Source organism: Rattus norvegicus, chromosome 1 (genome assembly GCF_036323735.1).
Source record: "Rattus norvegicus strain BN/NHsdMcwi chromosome 1, GRCr8, whole genome shotgun sequence".
Lineage (NCBI taxonomy): Eukaryota > Metazoa > Chordata > Mammalia > Rodentia > Muridae > Rattus > Rattus norvegicus.
In genome coordinates, this window is record NC_086019.1 from 210,037,289 (window position 1) to 210,056,681 (window position 19,393).

The 19,393-nt window shown below is 49.9% G+C and overlaps 1 protein-coding gene and 1 long non-coding RNA gene across 5 annotated transcripts in view; one reads left to right on the forward strand and one right to left on the reverse strand.

Moving 5' to 3' along the window:
* Nucleotides 1-19,041, forward strand: part of Cpt1a (carnitine palmitoyltransferase 1A) — a 62,449-nt gene extending 43,408 nt beyond the window's left edge. For all 4 annotated transcript variants that reach the window (XM_039102321.2, XM_063282351.1, XM_017588837.2 and 1 more), the window contains 10 exons: nucleotides 1,887-2,082; nucleotides 3,954-4,142; nucleotides 4,722-4,827; nucleotides 8,434-8,550; nucleotides 10,112-10,276; nucleotides 12,118-12,252; nucleotides 13,897-14,049; nucleotides 15,435-15,548; nucleotides 15,738-15,830; nucleotides 16,997-19,041. In XM_039102321.2, the coding sequence (XP_038958249.1) occupies nucleotides 1,887-2,082; nucleotides 3,954-4,142; nucleotides 4,722-4,827; nucleotides 8,434-8,550; nucleotides 10,112-10,276; nucleotides 12,118-12,252; nucleotides 13,897-14,049; nucleotides 15,435-15,548; nucleotides 15,738-15,830; nucleotides 16,997-17,083 (1,355 nt within the window). In that variant the 3' untranslated portion in view covers nucleotides 17,084-19,041. The remainder of the gene's footprint in view (nucleotides 1-1,886; nucleotides 2,083-3,953; nucleotides 4,143-4,721; nucleotides 4,828-8,433; nucleotides 8,551-10,111; nucleotides 10,277-12,117; nucleotides 12,253-13,896; nucleotides 14,050-15,434; nucleotides 15,549-15,737; nucleotides 15,831-16,996) is intronic.
* The window catches only part of LOC134483953 (uncharacterized), a 22,249-nt gene continuing 2,856 nt past the window's right edge, over nucleotides 1-19,393 (reverse strand). The window contains exon 2 of the long non-coding RNA XR_010061170.1: nucleotides 1-8,755. This is a non-coding gene — a long non-coding RNA (uncharacterized LOC134483953). The remainder of the gene's footprint in view (nucleotides 8,756-19,393) is intronic.

Here is a 19,393-nt window from a genome sequence, read left to right on the forward strand (position 1 = left end):
GGGGTTGGGGACTTAGCTCAGTGGTAGAGCACTTGCCTAGCAAGCGCAAGGCCCTGGGTTTGGTCCTCAGCTCCGAAAAAAACAAAAAACAAATAAACTACATCTTGGGGTTGGGGATTTAGCTCAGTGGTAGAGCGCTTGACTAGGAAGCGGAAGGCCCTGGGTTCGGTCCCCAGCTCCGAAAAATAGAACCAAAAAAAAAAAAAAAAAAAAAAAGAAAGAAACTCACACGGGGGGATTGGGGATTTAGCTTAGTGGTAGAGCACTTGCTAGGCAAGTTCGGTCCCCAGCTCCCAAAAAAAAAAAAAAAAAAAAAAAGAAAGAAAGAAAAAAAGAAACTCACACGGGATACATAAATAAGTGGAATTTATTTATTTTGTTCTTGCGGGCACTGGTTCTCTTCCGCCGTGCGGGTCCAGTCTAGGCAGCAGGTACCTTTACCAGCTGAACCATCCCGCTGGCTCCATCGTGGTCACCAATAGTAATGATCATAAATATTAATTAAAATCTGGGTAACGTTGAGTGTGGTGGCCCATGCCTTTAAACCTAGCATTCAGGAGGCCGAGGCAGGTAGATTTCTGGGAGTTTGAGCCCAGTCTGGTCTATACTATGTCCACATAGTGAGTTATAGGCCGGGAAAGCTTCTTAATGAAGCCCTGTTGCAAAGACGACAAATTATAATTCATGAAAATGTAGTGTGCTCAGTGAGGTCATACAGCGCATGCTAGCAATCAGAGGCCTCTCCTGCTCTGCTGTGGGCTCTGATTGTTTGCTTCTTTTGAGACAGGATTTCATGCAGCCCTGGCTATTCTGAATTCCCTAGTTAAACCAAGCTAACTCACTGAGATCCCCCTGCCTCTGCCTCCTCAGTGCTGGAATTAAAGGAGTGGGCCACCACAACCAGCCTTTTACTGTCAATTCTTTTTATGGTTTTTTTTTTTTTATTGTGTTTGTGTGTAGGAGGGACACAGCCACACCATAGCAATCATGTGCAGGTCAGATCTTGTGCCATGAGTGCGGATCAAACTCGTGTCGCCAGGCTTGCACAGCAAGGGTTACCCACAAGTCATCTCCTAGTCTCTCCCCCACACACACCCCTTTTTGAGACAGGGTCTTATGTAGCTCAGGCTAGCTTCTAACTTGATATGTAGAGGCTGGCCTTGAACTCCTGGTCCTCCCAGGGGATACACCATTGTGCCTTGCCGAAACATTTCATTTTTTAAAGATTTTTATTTTTACTTTTTTTTTTTTTTATGAGTACACTGTAGCAGTCTTCAGACACATCAGAAGAGGGCATGGGATCCCATTACAGATAACTGTGAGCCACCGTGTGGTTGCTGGGAATTGAACTCTGGACCTCTGGAAGAGCAGTCGGTGCTCTTAACCACTGAGCCATCTCTCCAGCCCTTATTTTTACTTTTTATTTTTATGTATGAGTTGCCTCTTCATATGCGTGTGCACATGAGCATGTGAAGCGCCCAAAGAAGCCAGAAGGAGGCACCAGATTCCCTGGAGCTGGAGTTTCAGGAGGCTGTGAACCACCTAATGTGGGAATTGGGAACTGAACTCTGCCTTTGACTTATGGGAGAGATCATTCAATACTGCACGTGCCGACCTTGTTTCATAGATAGGAAACGTTAGATTAGAAGGGCTGGTTAAGCCAAAGGGAGTGAGTGACTCAGTATGGAGTCGGGGGCCACACAACTGTACTCCTAGAACTCAGGAGGTAGAGGCAGGAGAATCAGGAGTTCAAGGTCATCCTTGGCTACATAGGGAGTTTAAGACCAGCCTGGGCTACATGAGATCCTCACAAAGCAAAACAGTCAGATCTATGCTCCCAAGGCTTTCTGACTTCTTGTCACTCCTTTGTGTCCTCACCACCGCAGACACCATCCAACATATCAAGGACAGCAGGCACATTGTTGTGTACCACAGAGGGCGGTACTTCAAGGTCTGGCTCTACCACGATGGGAGGCTGCTGAGGCCCCGAGAGCTGGAGCAGCAGATGCAGCAGATCCTGGATGATCCCTCAGAGCCACAGCCTGGGGAGGCCAAGCTGGCCGCCCTCACTGCTGCAGACAGGTGCGTGTGTGCATGTGCACGCCCGTGCATGCAAGTGTGTGCACAAGTGTGTGCACTCGTGTGTGTGTGTGTGTGTGCGGCCTTGCACACCCTTCCTAGTGCTCTGCAGGAGCTCTTCCTCACAGGGTAGCACCAGAACAGTCAGAGGTCATTGTTTAGTGTTGCTTCATGGTATCAGACTGCTCCTAGATGGTGGAGCACAAGGGCAGCTGAGTTCAGTACAGGACAGCAGGTGTATGTGGGACAACACAGGAGGGCACATGTGAAGGTGTGGCCTTTTTCATGGGGCTATGGACATATTTGTTAATGGCTCAGACATCCTATGTGTTTGAGGGCCTCAAACCAGTGCCCTGATCTTGGGGTTCTCCCTTCCTCCACCTCCTATAAGCTTGGATTAAAGTCCTGTACCACCACATCCAGCTAACTTCTTCCTTCATTTCTTTTTCTGAGGTAAGCACTCCACCACTGAGCTTGCCCCCAGCCAGGGAGACTTGTTTTGTATGTGTGTGTGTAGTGTATGTGCACGTATGTCAATGTTGGGTGTCACCATCTGGTCCTCTCCACCTTAAATTATGAAGACAAGTCGCTCCCAGAACCTGGAGCTCACTGATTGGTTAGTCTGGCAGACCAAGGAGCTCTAGGGACCCTCTTGTCCCCGCCTTCTCAGCACTAGAATAATAGGTCAATGGCCACAGGTCCTCAGGCTTATGTAGAACGTACTTTACCCACTGAGCTGGCTCCCCCTACACCCCGCAACACACACCAAGCGAGCAGATCTTTAAGGCCAGCTCCACTGTGGGGTTAGACTATGGGAAAGAGGAACTGCCCTGTGCCTTGCTTTGAGCTAACTCAACTAGAAGCAGGTGGAATGAGAAGGTGGGGAGGGCATTTTGCTCTCTGAGGCCAAAGGTATGCCAGCATTTCACAAAAGGCCATCTTCCACAGAGCCCCTGAGCTGCTCTGAAGCTGCCGCGGGAGCTAAGGCCGAGAGGCAAATGCTTTAATAGAGTTGGAGATTACAAGGCTGTGTGTTGTTTGGAGCCTGGGACTGAGGAGGAAAGCCAGAAAGCTGGGGTGCACTGGGGACCTGCGGCATTTGTGGGCGTTGACACCGAAAAGTGCTAGAGATGTGGGCAATGGAGGTTAGGCAGCACAGAGGGCCTGGACGCTGAGAACTGTGTGAGGGACCCAGGGGCAATGGGAGGAAGCTACTGCAGTTTTGAAGGGAAACCAATTTCAGCAGCGTGGTGGGCACAGGGAGGTCATTGTGGGAGTATCATGTGATCAGTCCAGGTCTGGGATCAGGGGCCAGATCGTGTCACTCCTTCCCTGCCCCAGAGTAGTTGTGGCTTGATTTCTGTGCCTCAGGTTTCCTCATCTGACAGATGGGTCTGTGGTGCTGAAGACATCAGTGGACTCAGGTCAGGGCCTGGCTCCAAGGCAGCATTTGTCGTGGCTTCTGCTAGGGGAAGTCTGGGGCAGGGACAGGCTGGATTTCATTCTGAACAGAGTATGTGTGTGTGTGTGTGTGTGTGTGTGTGTGTGTGTGTGTGTGTGTGTGTGTGTTAGTGAAAAAGGGCAGGGAGTGTGTGTGTCTGTGTGTCTGTGTGAATGTGTTGTTCCTCAGGCACTAGCTGTCCACACTGATTTTGGAGACAGGGTTCCTCAGTAGCTTAGGTGTTTAGGTGACCCGGCTGGCTAACAAGCCTTGAGGATCCTGATTCTGTCTCATACCACCATACCTGGTTCCTTTACGTGGGCGGTAGGGGTAAAATCCAGGTTCTCGTGCTGACAAGCAAGCACTGTTGCCTACTGAGCCATTTGCCCGCCCCGGGGCAACTGATCTTAGATGTGTTTGCTCCTTGCCACAGAGTGCCCTGGGCAAAGTGTCGGCAGACCTATTTTGCACGAGGGAAAAATAAGCAGTCCCTGGATGCGGTGGAAAAGGCAGCGTTCTTCGTGACGTTGGACGAATCGGAGCAGGGATACAGAGAGGAGGATCCTGAGGCATCCATCGACAGCTACGCCAAATCCCTGCTGCATGGAAGATGCTTTGACAGGTAAGCCCCTTTTTTAATCTCCAGGGTTGATAGGGAGATGTTCCTGGTGTCCTTGGGAGCAGCCTCCTCAAATCTGACCCCACCTTCTAAGAAGAAATGACCATCCAAATGTAACATTCTGCTTTCTTCCCCCCACCACAAACTCAACAGGCACAGCCGAGGCCAGGTAGTTTTGAGATCCGTTCCTTTGCTCACCCCACCACCCTTCTTAACTGTGGGCTACCTGGCTCCCAGCAGAGGGTGGCACACAGGGCAGAGTGGGTTCAGTCCTGGGAGTGAGGAGGTGCTTCCGAGGCCCGGCTGGAGAGGGCATGGGACCGGTCTCTGTGTTACAGTAGTCTGCACTCCTCTGGTCCCAGGGCTTACACACATGCTGTATTGTATCTCTGATACAAAAGATATGAATGACTCTGTGTCCTCTGCGTCCCTTTTAATCACCTTCTTGGGGTGTAGAAACCTGGAGAACTGTCAGGGTTGGGGAGAAGCGATCAGTCCTTGCAGAAAGAAACACACATGTAGCTTTTGGGGTTCCATGTCGATGTAACCCCAGAAGCCCATGATCATGTTGTCTCCCTGTAGGTGGTTTGACAAGTCCATCACCTTTGTTGTCTTCAAAAACAGCAAGATAGGCATAAATGCAGAGCACTCCTGGGCGGACGCGCCCGTCGTGGGCCATTTGTGGGAGGTGAGCCACACCATTGTTGCCTGTGTGAATGGGAAGGTGCTTTGGGAAACCCAACCCAGGCCCACAGTGAACTCCGCAGTGTTTGTCTAATCCTCTGTATCAGTTAATCTCTCTCCACAACCAAATACCTAGGAGAAGGGAGGAGAGATCTCTTTCAGCTTAAGCTTTGAGAGGGCATGGCCTGCAGTGGCAGTGGAGTGTGGGGGCTGCTTGCTTACTATTCAGTGCATCAAGGGTGCAGAGACCAGACAGGAAGCAGGGCCCTGGCTGTAAACCTCAAGGCCTGCTCCCAGTAACTCACTCCTCCAAGAGTCCATAACATCCAAGATAGCACCACCAGGGGCTGGAGAGATGGGTCAGTGGTTAAGAGCACTGACTGCTCTCCAGAGGTCCTGGGTTCAATTCCCAGCAACTACACGGTGGCTCACAACCATCTGTAAGCCCTCTTCTGGTTGTCTGAAGACAGTGACAGTGTACTCATATAACATGAATAAATAAATCTTACAAAACATAGCACTACTATACTTGAGGACCAAATGTTAAAACATGCACGCAGTAACCTGGGCAGGCAGTGGTGCCTCACACCTTTCATCCCAGCACTCAGGAGGCAGAGGCAGGAGGATCTCTGTGAGTCCAAGGCCAGCCTGGTTTACAGAGTGAGTTTCAGGACAGCCAGGACAGCATAGAGACTATCTGTCTCGAAAACCAAAAATAAGTGAACAAAAGAGCTGGTAAGAGGCTGCTCACTTTAAAGCACAGCACCAAGGCTTTCGTTGGTGTTGGTGCCACACGGGAAGTTACAGACATCTGAGTCTTGGTTTCTTGTAACTTAGGTTCCTTGAGTACTGGCATATGTGGTGTCTGTTTATGCAACTGAAGTCACATAGTAGCTCACAGCTCACACAGCTTTGTTAGTTCCGAAATGATTAGCTTCCTGCCAGATTTCCTGGTGTTCCCACTCACCCTAGTTTGAGGGCAAACAGAAAAGAACATACTAAACTCTAAATGTGTGCGTTTGAGTGTGAGGTGCCCGGAACCGAACCCAGGGCCTCACACATGCCAGACAGGTGCTCCACACCAAGGCTGTACTGCTCTCACTAAATTAAACATGCTAGACTCGAACTCACTCTGTTGCCCAGAATGGCCTCAGACCTGGAATCCTCCTGCCTCAATGTCTTGAGTATCAGAGATTATAGATACGTACCACCAGGCCTGGCTTAAAATTTGGGCTTACAAAATGGTAGTGTCTTGGAGCCAGAGAGATGCTAATGGGGTAAAGTACTTATTGTGAAAGTCCCATGATCTGAGTTCCACCTTGTCACCCACGTAAAGGCAGAGGGGCAACACCCCATGCGTGCATCCACACACATAACAGTTAAATCAAAAAATTTAAGGCAACATATCTTACTGAAAATATTTCAGTCACTAAAATGACCAGTTACTTAAAGACCACCAGATCTCTGTCTCCCATTCTCCTAACCCAGCTTTCAAAATCACAGGGTTGGGTGCGGTGACACATGACTGTCACACTAGTGCCTGGGAAGCTGAGGCAAGAGGATCAGGAACTTGAGGCCAGCTTGGACTGTAAAACAAAACCCTTTTAAAACAGAGAGAGACAAAGAGAAAGAAAGGGAGAGCATGGAGTGCAAATCCGGCGTCTTTGTGGACTTCTCAGTCAAATAGCTATATTTCAGAAATCTGAAATTTGTTAAATACTGCCGTAACTCTCAACAAAGTTTAAATTTTGGAAGATTTTGGATTTCAGGCTAGGATGCTCTTTCCCTCTCTTCCTTCCTCTCTCCAGGGTCTCACTGTTTAGCCCAAGCCAAACTCCAGTTCATGGCAATGCTCCTGCCTCGGCCTCCAGAGTGCGGCTGGTTTTGGGTTTGCTCTGCCATCCCAGCCAAGACTTTGCACTTGGTTTCTCCTTGCAGTGCTGTGCCAGCGATGTCAGCGATTTCTTTTCCTGTGGTGCAGAATCAACTGCAGAGTGCGGATTGTGTCTTCTTGCTTGTGCATGAGCTCTGCCCTCTTTCTGGAGGGGAGATATTTTCTTTAGGTCTCAGCCGACTCTGCTCCCTCCCCTACTTCTCCAAAGCATACCCCCTCCCATGAGGTTAGCAGCACCTTGGCTCACCTCTCAACCCTCGGGTGCTCTGACCTCTGCTTGGGGTCTTGGCAAAGTCCCTGCTGCTGCTGCTGCTGCTGCTGCTTCTGCTGCTGCTGCTTCTGTAACCACGGAAGTCTTCCTACACGAGAAAGCCTGGAGAGGAAGAACCAGGCAGTCTGGGTCTAAGGCACCACTGTGCTCCATTGAGACACTGATTCCAAAGGGCAAAGCGCAAGGGCTTATGTCCCTATCAGGCCCTGAACTGATGGGCAGCAGTGTAGACTTTCATCCCAGATGCACAGATCCCTCACCTCCATTAGCCGCCAGACCCTGATGCTCACACACACATCTCTGGGAAGCTCTGCAAAGCCCAACAGTATAGGCTCTTGATTAACATCCCAGGGACTTTTCAGATAGCACATGCACAGTTGCTGTTGGGTAATGAGGATCTCTGGGACCCGGGCAACTTGCAGCACACACAGCACAGTTCTCAAGGGCAGACATAAGAGGACTCATAGTGGTGGCACATGCCTATAATTCCAGCACTCAAGAGGCTGAGACAGGAGGATTACTGAGAAGCTTGAGGACAATCAGGGTCATATAACAAAAAAAAACAAAAGGTTGAAAAGAGAGATAAAGAAGAAAGAGAAATCAACAAGGTATCCACAAAGTCTGCCTGACATTAAGGTTTATTGTGTTTATACACGTGCACATGCATGCAGTATATGCAGCAACCAAAAGGGGGCAGTAGATCCCTTGGAGCTGGAGTTACAGCTGGGACCCACCCCTCAGCCCCCCAAAACTTCTGCTATAGCAGCAGGCACGTTGAATAGCTGAGTTGGCTCTCCAGCCTCAGGCTAATATTTTAAAGTAGCTAATCAAGATAAGGCCAAGGAGACTTAGCCTTAGGCCAAGGCCACAAGTAGAATCAGTTTTCATTTCCTGTCCGCCTGATGGGATAAGGAGTGGAGCCCAGCTGCCCAAGAGAGTGCCGGGGACCTGGCTCTCATCTTGGAGGCACAGCACCAGCCACAGTGGGGAACCTGGTGGGGGCAGACACAGCTTGTAGCATCCTGCATGCTGATGATGCAGTGTCCTGAGAACTGTGGATGCTCCATCAGTCCTACTCAAGGCTCCCTTGATCATCTTCTCTAGACAGCTTAGTCTGCTAGAGCAGCTCTGGCTCAGGGAAACACCTATGCCTCTGTCTTATTACAAAGGACACAGAAAGGAGCAGAGGTTCAGAGCCACACTTTTATTCTCCCTAGGCCTGGTTTCTAGAAACCACCTATCAGTTAGCTCTCTGGGATCTTCCTACTCTCTGCCTTCTGGTGTGGCGGTGTGTGTGTGGGGGGGGGGCACTGGGGAAGGTGCGTGGTGTGTGGAGACCCTGCCCTTACTCCCAGCGTTGGTCCCAGGAGTGTTCTGTGCTGAACGTGGCAGGAGACACTGTACTTGCTCACGGTTTCTATTCAGTCCCTGCTTCTTTTTCTCAGTATGTCATGGCCACCGACGTCTTCCAGCTGGGTTACTCAGAGGATGGACACTGTAAAGGAGACACCAACCCCAACATCCCTAAGCCCACAAGGCTACAATGGGACATTCCAGGAGAGGTGAGTCTGGTGATCCAGAGACCAACACTTGCTTGGGTGACGAGCTTGTTCCTGAGCTGTCGATAGGCAAGCTCTCTACCAAACAGACAGGAAGTTGTTTGCCCAGAGTTAGGGAAGGGGTCTGGCTGCCAAGAGAAATGGGGCTTCAATTCACAGCTCTCTGTTGAGATTTCAGCTGAAAAGTAGTTGGGCTTCTGTAAATTCCCTACAAGTAAGGATAAAAACTTAAATTACTGTCAGGCAATGGTAGTGCACTCCTATAATCCCAACTCAGGAGGCAGAAGCAGGCAGATTTCTGAGTTCGAGGCCAGCCTGGTCTACAAAGCTAGTTCCACAAGAATGATGGCTACACAGAAAAACCTTGTTTTTGAGATTTTGGGGCTGTGTAAAAATGGCCCATTTCTGTCATCCCAACCCCTGTGGCTGAGGCAGGAGAACTGCTGTGATGTGACCTTGTATCAAAAACCAACAACAGAATATTCTGAGATGTAGTCCACTCAAGTAGGAGCCCTGGGGAAAAGAGGAAGGGGAACCATTACTCCAGCCTATCGATCCTAGTGGGAGTTTCTGGGGCCTGAGAAGTACTTTTTGTGTGGTAAAGTCCAGAGCACTGTGCAGTGCATGGAGAAATAGTTCCTCCATGGAGATCCTGACCTTGGGGCGGGTCTGACGGGGCCTCCATGGCTCACTGGCTCTTTGATGCACCTGTGACAGAGCCCCTCAGGGTTCATGGCAGAATTTCAGGAAGATGCAGGTATTTCCCGGGTACCACACAGCCTGCCCGCTCAGCATCCCCATCCCAGCAGTCTATCTGTCAGGCCTCCTGGCACATCCCGGGTTCACACGGGGTTACCTGGATGGGATCGGTTGTGTAGTGTCACATGACTACTGTCACTGATCTAGACAGCAGTGTCATTGCCATGAACGCCCGTGGCCTCCGCCTGCTCATCCAGCTCCCTCCTGACCCCTGGCAACCACTGACCCCTACGTTTAAACCCTTTAAAACATATTTTATTTATGCTTCGAGACTTTAACACATGTAAACAATGTTTTGATTTTATCCTCCTCCCTCCAACTCCCTTAGGGCCCTCCCTGATGTATGTCCCTCCCATCTTCATGATGTTTGTTTGTTTGTTTGTTTGTTTGTTTGTTTCAAGACAGGGTTTCTCTGTGTAGCCTCAGCTGTCCTGGAACTTGCTCTGTAGACCAGACTGATCTCGAACTCACAGAGAATCCACCTGCCTCAGCATGGACGATGGCTTTCCCATGGCCCCATAGATTGAGTAGTACTTTCTGGTACCCTCCCATCACCCACATACTTTAGCATCTTCCAAGGTGACAAAGCCACTTATGGTTGGGGCTTAGAGCACGTGCAGGCCATATGTCTATGACATTTGTCACCCAAGGGTTCCACACTGCTCCTGGGGTGAGTTAGGGGGACTGTGCTGTGGCCTTCCAGGTGTCTTTGCGGACTGTGAAGTGCACACTTCCAGACTTGGTTCTGTCCTGCTCCCTTCTGCTGTGCTTCCCCACTAAGCAGAGCTGTCTTCTTCCCCTGCAGTGCCAGGAGGTCATAGATGCATCCCTGAGCAGCGCCAGTCTTTTGGCAAATGATGTGGACCTGCATTCCTTCCCATTTGACTCTTTCGGCAAAGGCTTGATCAAGAAGTGCCGGACGAGTCCCGATGCCTTCATCCAGCTGGCGCTGCAGCTCGCACATTACAAGGTAAGAGGGAGTCTGGGCTCACCATGGGCACTTCGAAGCCCCACACAGGGGCAGTATAAAGCCCAGCATGGAGGGCAGCTGACACCAAACACCAGCCCTGTGGGTCCCTGAGGTACCCAACGTGTGAAATGTCACACTTCAGAGCAGATCACCCTTGGTTTTGGGACATCCCTCTCAGGCAGTAGCTTCTATCACAGACGAGAGTGTTTGGGACATAAGCAGATGAACAGTTAAACAGTGTAATCGGGGCTGGAGAGATGGCTTGATGGTAAAGACCACTTGCTGCTTCTGCAGAGGACCCTAGTCAGTTCTCAGCACCCTCACGTGATGACTCATAGCCACCAGTAACTGCAGTTCCAGGGGATCTGATGTCACTCTTCTAGCTTCTGTGAACTCCTACATTCACATAGTTACAAATATGCACAGAGGCAAACACGCACACAAAATTTAAAAATGTAAATCTTGTAAAACAACCCTATAATAAGCCCTTAGGACAAATTGCTTAGTGTGTCTGACCTTTGACATCCCTTTCTTTAAAGCAGAAGCTGTCAGCTCCTTGTTGCTCTAGACTGAATCAGATTTCTGTATCCACCCAGGACTGTGTGCATTTCAATCTTCTTTCTCTGAGCACTGCTAAAGGTGGCAGAAGCAGTGTGTGACTGTGTGAGGATATAGAAGGGACTTTGGTTCTTGGGAGGGGACAGTCTACCCCAGACAGAGGCATTCAGTTGCTGACAATGCAGAAGTCATTGTGGCACCAGATCTAGATGTACAGTGCAGTGGGAGGGGGACACCGGCTCCCCTGGGCTGTTAGTACCCCTCCCACTGTCCTCTGTGACATCCCAGGGGGTCAGCTTCAGGTGCCACCTTATGTGTCCACCCTTGCCTCCCCATAAGCTCTCCCGGCTCCACCCTACCCCAACCCTGTTACTCTTCTTGTCCTCTCTGGCACAGCTCCCAAAGCCTCTGTAATCGCTCCTCACCTCAGCTTCCTCTCCTCCCTAGTCATGCCCTCCTGACCACTCCCCTGCTGTTCCCTTGTCCCAGCCCTAACCACACTCCAGCCAGCAGCCCCTAACTTATCTCTCCCCGAAGCTCATCATTGGCTTCTATTCTGCTTCCAGAAAGGCAGCCCTATCTGCAGACCCCTTTGCTTCAAGCTCAGGAGCACCTTGGCTTCCACCTGTGGTACCTCCCATCCTGCCTTCCGCAGGTGGCCCTTCAGCCAATAGGCTTTCCCCTTGGGGACTTTTGTCTGCATCTGCCAGCTTCCCCCCTCCCCCCCTCTGTCTCCTCCATAAGCCATACTGACTCAACTCCCCCTCATTCCCCAAACCTGCCCTCCTGCCCTGTCCCTCCCATGTCTCAGCGACCTTCTCATGGCCATGACCTTGCTGTATGCCTTGTCCTTCCTCCTAAGTAAATTCACATCAGCTGGAGGGCTTTCTGGGAGACAGTATGAATTGTGTCTTGGACCAGTAACCATGCAAAGAGACTCCAGGGTGCTAGAGAGATGACTTAGCAGTTGAGAGCACTGTCTGCACTTCCAGAGGTCCCGGGTTCAATTTGAGTGGCAGCTCACAACCATTTGTAACTCCAGACTTCAGGGATCCAGTGCCCTCTTCTGGCCTCTGGACACCAGGCTTGTCCTTGTTGGGCAGATGTACGTGCAGGCAACACACACACACACACACACACACACACACACACACACACACACACACACACTGAGTAGGGGAGGAAGACTGCTGCCTCCTCTCAGATCCATTCCAGGTCACTTCTCCCTCAGACTTAGGCCACTCCCACCTGTTAGTCCTAAACTAGTTTTCCTTCCTTCCCAGGACATGGGCAAGTTCTGCCTCACATATGAGGCCTCCATGACCCGGCTCTTCCGAGAAGGGAGGACAGAGACTGTACGCTCCTGCACTATGGAGTCCTGCAACTTTGTGCAGGCCATGATGGACCCCAAGTCAACGGTAAGACCGGGGTGGCAGAACACAGCATGGTGCATGCTTTCCTGGAAGACTTGAGAACAGTGGTTCTCAACCTGTGGGTCGTGACCCCACTGGGGTCACATATCAGTATCCTGCAATCAGATATTTACATTGTGATTCATAAAGTAGCAAGATTACAGTTATGAGGTAGCAATGAAATAATTTTATTAGTTATGAGGAACTGTAAAGGGAGACAGCAGGAGGAAGGTTGAGAGCCACTGCCCTAGAAGCTGACCATGAAGCCCTCTAGCCCCTCCAGCCCCTTCCTCCCTCTACCCCTCCTCTCATATCCTCCCCCTGCTCTTCTACCCCCACCCTACCTATGGATCCCCTTCCCCCAGCTCCTTATGCCCGCCCTTTTGCGAAGGAACAGAAAGCATTTAAGAGGTTCTGTGGGGACACATACAAAGGGAGTATTGTTCCCTGAGCTTTGGGAATGAGATTATATGCATTGAGAACCTTCACATGCGACTGGACATGGCACAGGGACACCCATCACTGTGGTGTATGGACTGTGGCCCTGGGGTCTGCAGAGCCTGGTGTACCAGTCTACCAGACTACTGCAGAGTACTACAGAGACTACTGCAGAGTACTACAGAGACTACTGCAGAGTACTACAGAGACTACTGCAGAGTACTACAGAGACTACTGCAGAGTACTACAGAGTACTCTGCCTCTTAGGAGCCCTGCAGTGGCCTGTGAAACTCAACTCAGATGAATCCAATGCCTTGCTGGTCCTAGCTGGCACATGGCCACAATCCGCTGTGCCCAGGTCCCCAAGTGAGACAGGTGCTTACCACCAGCAGATGACAGGCTGCATTTTTTTTTACTCTAGAAAAATGGCAAGCGGTTACACCTGTCACTAGAACTTTGAGGAGGCTCCTAGGAAGTTGGGTCTGTCACAGGAGGGCCAGTGCCTTGACATACCTCCATGTAAAGGGCACACTTCTCAGATGGTGTTGTAATGTCCCAAAGATCCCAAAGCAGCCTGTGTGTGTCTGTGTTTGTGGTATGAACATGTGTGTATGTGTATGATATGTCCATGTATATATGAGTGTGGTAGAGGCCAGAAGTGTTGTCTTCTTCCACTGTTCTCCACCTCGTCTTCTGAGACGAGGGCTCTCACTGAATCTAGAGCTTGCACCTAGGCCAGACGGGCTGCTCCTTAAGCCCTGAGGACCCTGATGCTTTTGTGCAGCAAACACATCTTCGATCCCCTGAAACCTCCCACTTGGGTTATATTGAAGCCCTCACAGAACCATTTTAGCAGAGTAGCCAAGGAGGGTTAGTGTTCATCCCTGCAACAAAATAAACTTAGGGTCAGAGCTAGGACAGAGCTCCAGGTTTGACAAGGACTCTTAAGTTTGAGTGGTCCACATTTGGCTATCTTACTGTGTACACAGCAGACACCCCCACACTGGGTGCCTCTCCATTAAGCTGCCCACCCCAGCAGCCCTTCTGAGGCAAGAATCTGGAAAGAGCTAATGGGCTGGTGAGGCTCTGTCAAAATATCTTGGTCACAGCACCTTGGCACATCCCACAGCCTTTTGCAGACCACTGAAGAGAAAGTGGCCCAGCACACAACCTGAACCGTGCAAAGCATGTCCTTCTCCTGTTGACCCTTAGGCAGAGCAGAGGCTCAAGCTGTTCAAGATAGCTTGTGAGAAGCACCAGCACCTGTACCGCCTCGCCATGACGGGCGCCGGCATCGACCGCCATCTCTTCTGCCTCTATGTGGTGTCCAAGTATCTTGCAGTCGACTCACCTTTCCTGAAGGAGGTAGGTGCTAGGACTGCTTGTGTTCAGCTTTTCTGTGTTGTTGAGACAAGATCTTACTCTGCAACCTAGACTAGCCTTAAATAGCAATCCTCCTGCTTCAGCCTCCTGAATTCTGGACCTACAGGCATGTATCAGCGTACCGTCTCTTAACAGTGGCTGCATATGAGCTTGAAAATGCCTCGAGAATCCAGAGTGGGTTTATAGAGGCTATCCTAGACCCCACACCACACACCGTCCTCTACCTTCCCTGTGAGAAGCAGTTTGGTCAAGGGGAGGAGCTCACACACTTAAACCTTAGTGCAGCCCTCAGGGCCTTGAAGAAATAGTCTTTGGCCACGCAGGTCTTTCCTTGCCTCCATTAGGGGGTCCTCAGGCAAAGAGGAGAGTGGTCTATATTGGTTTCTGCTGCTGTATAAAACACTCCAACCACTTGCCTCTTGAGCAGGAAAAGGATTATTTGACTGAAACTTCCAGGTCACAGTTCATCACTGTGGAGGTCAGGGCAGGAACTTAAGCAGGAACAGAGTCAGAAACCATAGAGGAAGGCTTCTCGAGGACTTGTGCATTTGGTTAACATTCTTTAAAAAAATATTTTTACATGTGTGTTTTGCCTTCACGTATAGGTATGTGTATTGTGTGTGTGCAGTGCCTAAGGGGATGTCTAGGGACTGGAGTTATACTTCTACCATGTGGGTGCTAATAATCAAACCTGGTCCTCTGCAAGAGCAACAAGTGCTCTTACCCACTGAGCCATCTCTCTAGCCTTCTCCACCTGGATGGACACCCGTCCAGGGACTGGAACCACCTACACTGAGCTGAACCTTCTGCATCAAGACGATTCTGTCTTGATGGGGGTTTCTATTGCTGCGACCTGGGGGGCAGGAAGCGTTTATTCAGCTCCCGTGTTCATATCATAGTCCTTACTGGAGGAAGTCAGGATAGGAACTCACACAGAGCTGGATCTGGGAAACGGGACCTGATGCAGAGGCCACGGAGGAGCGCTGCTTACTGACTTGCTTCCCCCGGCTTGCTCAGCCTTTCTTATAGAACTCAGGACCACCAGCCCAGGGATGGTCCCATCAAAATGGGCTGGGCCTCCCCACATTGATCGATAATTGAGAAAACGCCTTACATTTGGATCTCACAGAGGCATTTCCTCAACTGAGGCTGCTTCCTCTGTGATGACTCTAGCTTGTGTCAAGTTGACACATAAAACCAGCCAGTGCAATGTCCACAAACCAGTGTGATACCTGATCAGTTCCTCAGTTGAGGACGTCTTATGGTTTCCCCCCAGGTGATTGTCAACTGTGTCAGGTTGACAGGTGGTGCTCACTAGGAGAAGCAGGTGGGAAAGTGTCATTTGGACATTTTTTGCTTTGTCACAGGTATTGTCTGAGCCATGGAGGTTGTCTACGAGCCAGACTCCTCAGCAGCAGGTGGAGCTCTTTGACTTTGAGAAAAACCCTGACTATGTGTCCTGTGGAGGGGGCTTTGGGCCGGTAAGTGTAGCCAGGCCACCCACTAACTTCAAGCCTATCCCATTGTCCTCAGGCTGGCCTCAAACCTCCTCACTGTACAGGCTGGTCATCACCATCCTCCTGCTTCAGCCTCTTCAGCACCCAGACAGGAAGTCCCTGTCCATGTGATCTCATTTCCTAGTGATACAATTGCCCTCTCTCTCTCTGCAGGTTGCCGATGACGGCTATGGTGTCTCCTACATTATAGTGGGAGAGAATTTTATCCACTTCCATATTTCTTCCAAGTTCTCTAGCCCTGAGACAGTGAGTATATTGGGCACTATTTTTTCTAGACATAGAATAATTTTCTTTTTGGAGGGAGCCCATCTTTCAGGTGTCAGCCTTTAGCTTAACTTCACATAGATGGATTTCGCTCATTTGAAAGGCATATGTTTATTCCATTCACTCACCTTTGGTGGAAGCAGTGGTCTTAAACCTTGATGTGTCTGTGTGTGTTTCTGACATTCTCTCTGTTCTAAGCAACTCTGTGAGCAAGTTCTAGCCTTACTTTGGAGCTGTCTGAGGAACCTCCTTAGAACCTCTTTGATGGTGGCCTCCTCAGTATCATCCCAGCCCATGCTACAAATACTTCCAGGCTGCCAACCCTGCCCACAGATCCTGAGTCCTTGAGTGTGATTCAGGAAGACAGGCCTGAGGTGCACACCTCTAATCCTAGCATTACTTAGGAAACTGAGGCAGGAACTGAGAGTTCAGGGACAGCCTGGGGTATAGAACAGAGTGACAGGAGGCCTCAGATCTGACCCATCCATGCACATAGCAAGTCACCTATGGCTACCCCCTCTGAATGCTCAGGGTGCGTTTATCCCCCCCTTCAAGAATCCCCTCAGAGTTAGAGAGTGGGAAGACAGGAGGCTGATCTACCCTAGGGACAGATGATAATGGACAGGTTCCAAATGTGACACTTTCCGCATGCCAATGCCTTTTCCTTCTCTGTCTCTCTTGTTTCTTTGTGTATGTGTTTGTGTGTGTGTGCCTGCATACGTGTACACTCTCTCGTACACAGTGTGAGGGGGGTGGGAGGGAGCACTGAATATCGCTTTCCACCAATCTCTTTCTTCCCTGGAGACAAGCTCTCTCTGAGCCTGGAATTCACTGTTTGGGCCTTGGCTGTTTGATTAGCAGGCTTCCAGACTCTCACTGCCCCCATCCCCAGCACTGGGTTCCAGGTGGGGAAGGAAGGCCATGTTTGCTTTCCACATGGGTGCTGGGGGGTTCAAACTCAGGCTTGCACAAGCATTTTGTCCACTGAGCCAGCTCTATCTCCCCAGCTCCTTTCATTTGCCTCTTGAAGACAGAGTCTTGCTCTCTAGCCCAGGCTGGGTTTGAACTTGCTACACTTGATGCTCCTGCCTCGCTTTGCATGCTGGGTTTGCCTAGCTGCTAATGTGATGTCGGCTTCTTTCCCTCAGGACTCACACCGCTTTGGGAAGCACTTGAGACAAGCCATGATGGACATTATCACCTTGTTTGGCCTCACCATCAATTCTAAAAAGTAAACCCCTGAGCCACACGGAAGGAAAACGGACCCTCGTGATACAAACCAAATGAATAGATGTTGCTCCTGACCATAGGACAGGCAGAAAATTGCTCTTATAAAACTCAGTTTTCCTTCCAGAAGGTTTACCGTCAGTCTCCCTAGAACAACAGTAGGCTTCACGTGTGAATTGTGACCCTACTACATCCAGAGATGCCTTGGCTCCAGGAATATTGGGCACAGTCCCCTGATGTCTTTTGAATCGGCTCCTACTGGATAAAGGGATTTAAATGCTGGTGAATTCCTGGATTCTGGGGGTTGTTTCTTCACATGTGTTGGAGGTGACAGACTTCCTCAGTGGTGACCCTGTGAATACTTGGGCGTCTGACTCCACCCAGGCAGTGTGAGCATCACCTTGTGGAAAGAGAAAGTGTCTTCAGAGCCAGCAGAGGCAACAGCTGTAGCTAACACATCTGTAACACACTAATGGAATGGTTAGGCCTGGGGATTAAGGTTCTGCTATGAGTGACAGCCACTGTCCCTTTGGAAGTTCACATTTCCAGGAAGCAGAGTACCACCTCCCCAGTGCCACCTTCCTCACACATCTTCAAAACCCAGTGCCTTAAAGAAGGGGCCCATTGGCAAGCGGGACCATAGAGAAGACTTAGCATCTGTGAAGCCTTTGGGTGGATATGTGAGGATGCTGCTTCCCCTTACTGGTTCCTGCATAAAGATGTCCCTAAGTAAGCACTTCCCCCACCCCTAGAAAATGAGGTCCTTGGTGAAGGCAGGGATGCTGGAGTCTCATTGCCTGCCAGTTCCATTAAGCCACAAAATAGCAGACATGTGTCCACAGAGGGAGGGGCTTGGTAGTCAAAGGCTGCATAGCTGGACAACAGCGGGAGAGTGTGGCTTGCTGTATTTGACAGCTGTTGGCAAGAGGAGTGAGACCCTGGTCACCAAGTCAGACATACTGACACAGGCAGCCAAAGCCTCACGGAGCCAGGAGATATAGATAGATACTGGCTTGTATTCTGGCAGATACACCCCTGGGCTTATCTTCTAATCCCACCCAGTCAGATTCCAACCAGAGTCAAATTCCATAGAAGGCTAGGTCATTTTGGCGACAGACTCAGGGATCTCAAGTAATGGGTGCTTTTACCCACATGCCATCCCTCAGTGGGAGTGCCTTTCTTGAAAGCATCCAATGGGCTAAAGCAGCTCTACCAAGTCTGTTTGGTATTTAATGTAAACATAGCATAATGGAGTGGTCTCTCCTACCTGTCACCATCCTGTCCTGACAAGCTTAGCTCTCCGAGGTTTACATCATGTATTTATTTTCCAGTGCCCCTTTGGCCTTGTTTGATTCCTGCCCCTGTGCCAGAAGTGGCCCAGAAGTGAGGGGTGGGGTGACCAGCAGTGCAGAGAGGTGCTGGCTGAACAGTTCATGTGTGTCTTATGGGTATACATGTATAAATTTTGTAATGTAAAAAAAAAAATCATACCTAAAAGGGCCAAAGTTTTTTTTTTTTTTTTACTAAAACCAAGAAAACAAAAGACAACATAAAGACATAAGCAGAAACAAACTGTTGTAAGTCAGAGCGGCCTGACTCTCGCTGCTGTGACCACTCACCAACCTGTGTTACTCAGAGTAGCCCGGCTAGTGCCCGAGTGGGACATTCCTCTCTCAGGTTTCCAGTGTCCTTGCTGCTCCTGAGCAGTTACCAATGCAATTTCGCATTCCTTACAAGGCAGAAGAGTGGGCTCTCACTGTATGTGTTCAAAGGAGGAGGTAAGACTATTGTGTATTTAATTTAATGTGGAACAAAATATAGTCTTACCGCAGCCAAGGTTCAAATTTGGTGTTCTAATCTGTCCATTGCATGTAAATACCATATGCTGTTTGGATATAAATCTTAGAAGTGCATGTGTGAGCGAATGTAGCTGGCCATTAATAAAACATTAATACTGTCTACTACAGCATCTGTCCCTGTCTCCTTTGTCATACCAATTGGGGTTATAAAACAAGTACAGGCTCTGAGCCTGCAGCGTGGGGACACCACTGCTCATGTTCTTGACTGAGGAGTAGCAATGCAGTAGAGTTGTCCACTGCCACATTTACCCTCCATTCCTCTGCAGGTGCCCAGAATAGAGGTGCTTTAGTGCATGTTAAGTAAGTGATAACATTTCCTTCTTAGGAATGTGTAGTATGTGCCTTTGAGCATATGCACATAGGTGTACAGCTGTGCAGGTACATGCAGAGGCCAGAGGAGTCCTCTGTCACTCTTCACCCCTTTCTTTGAGACAGGGTCTGTATCTGAACCTGGGGCTA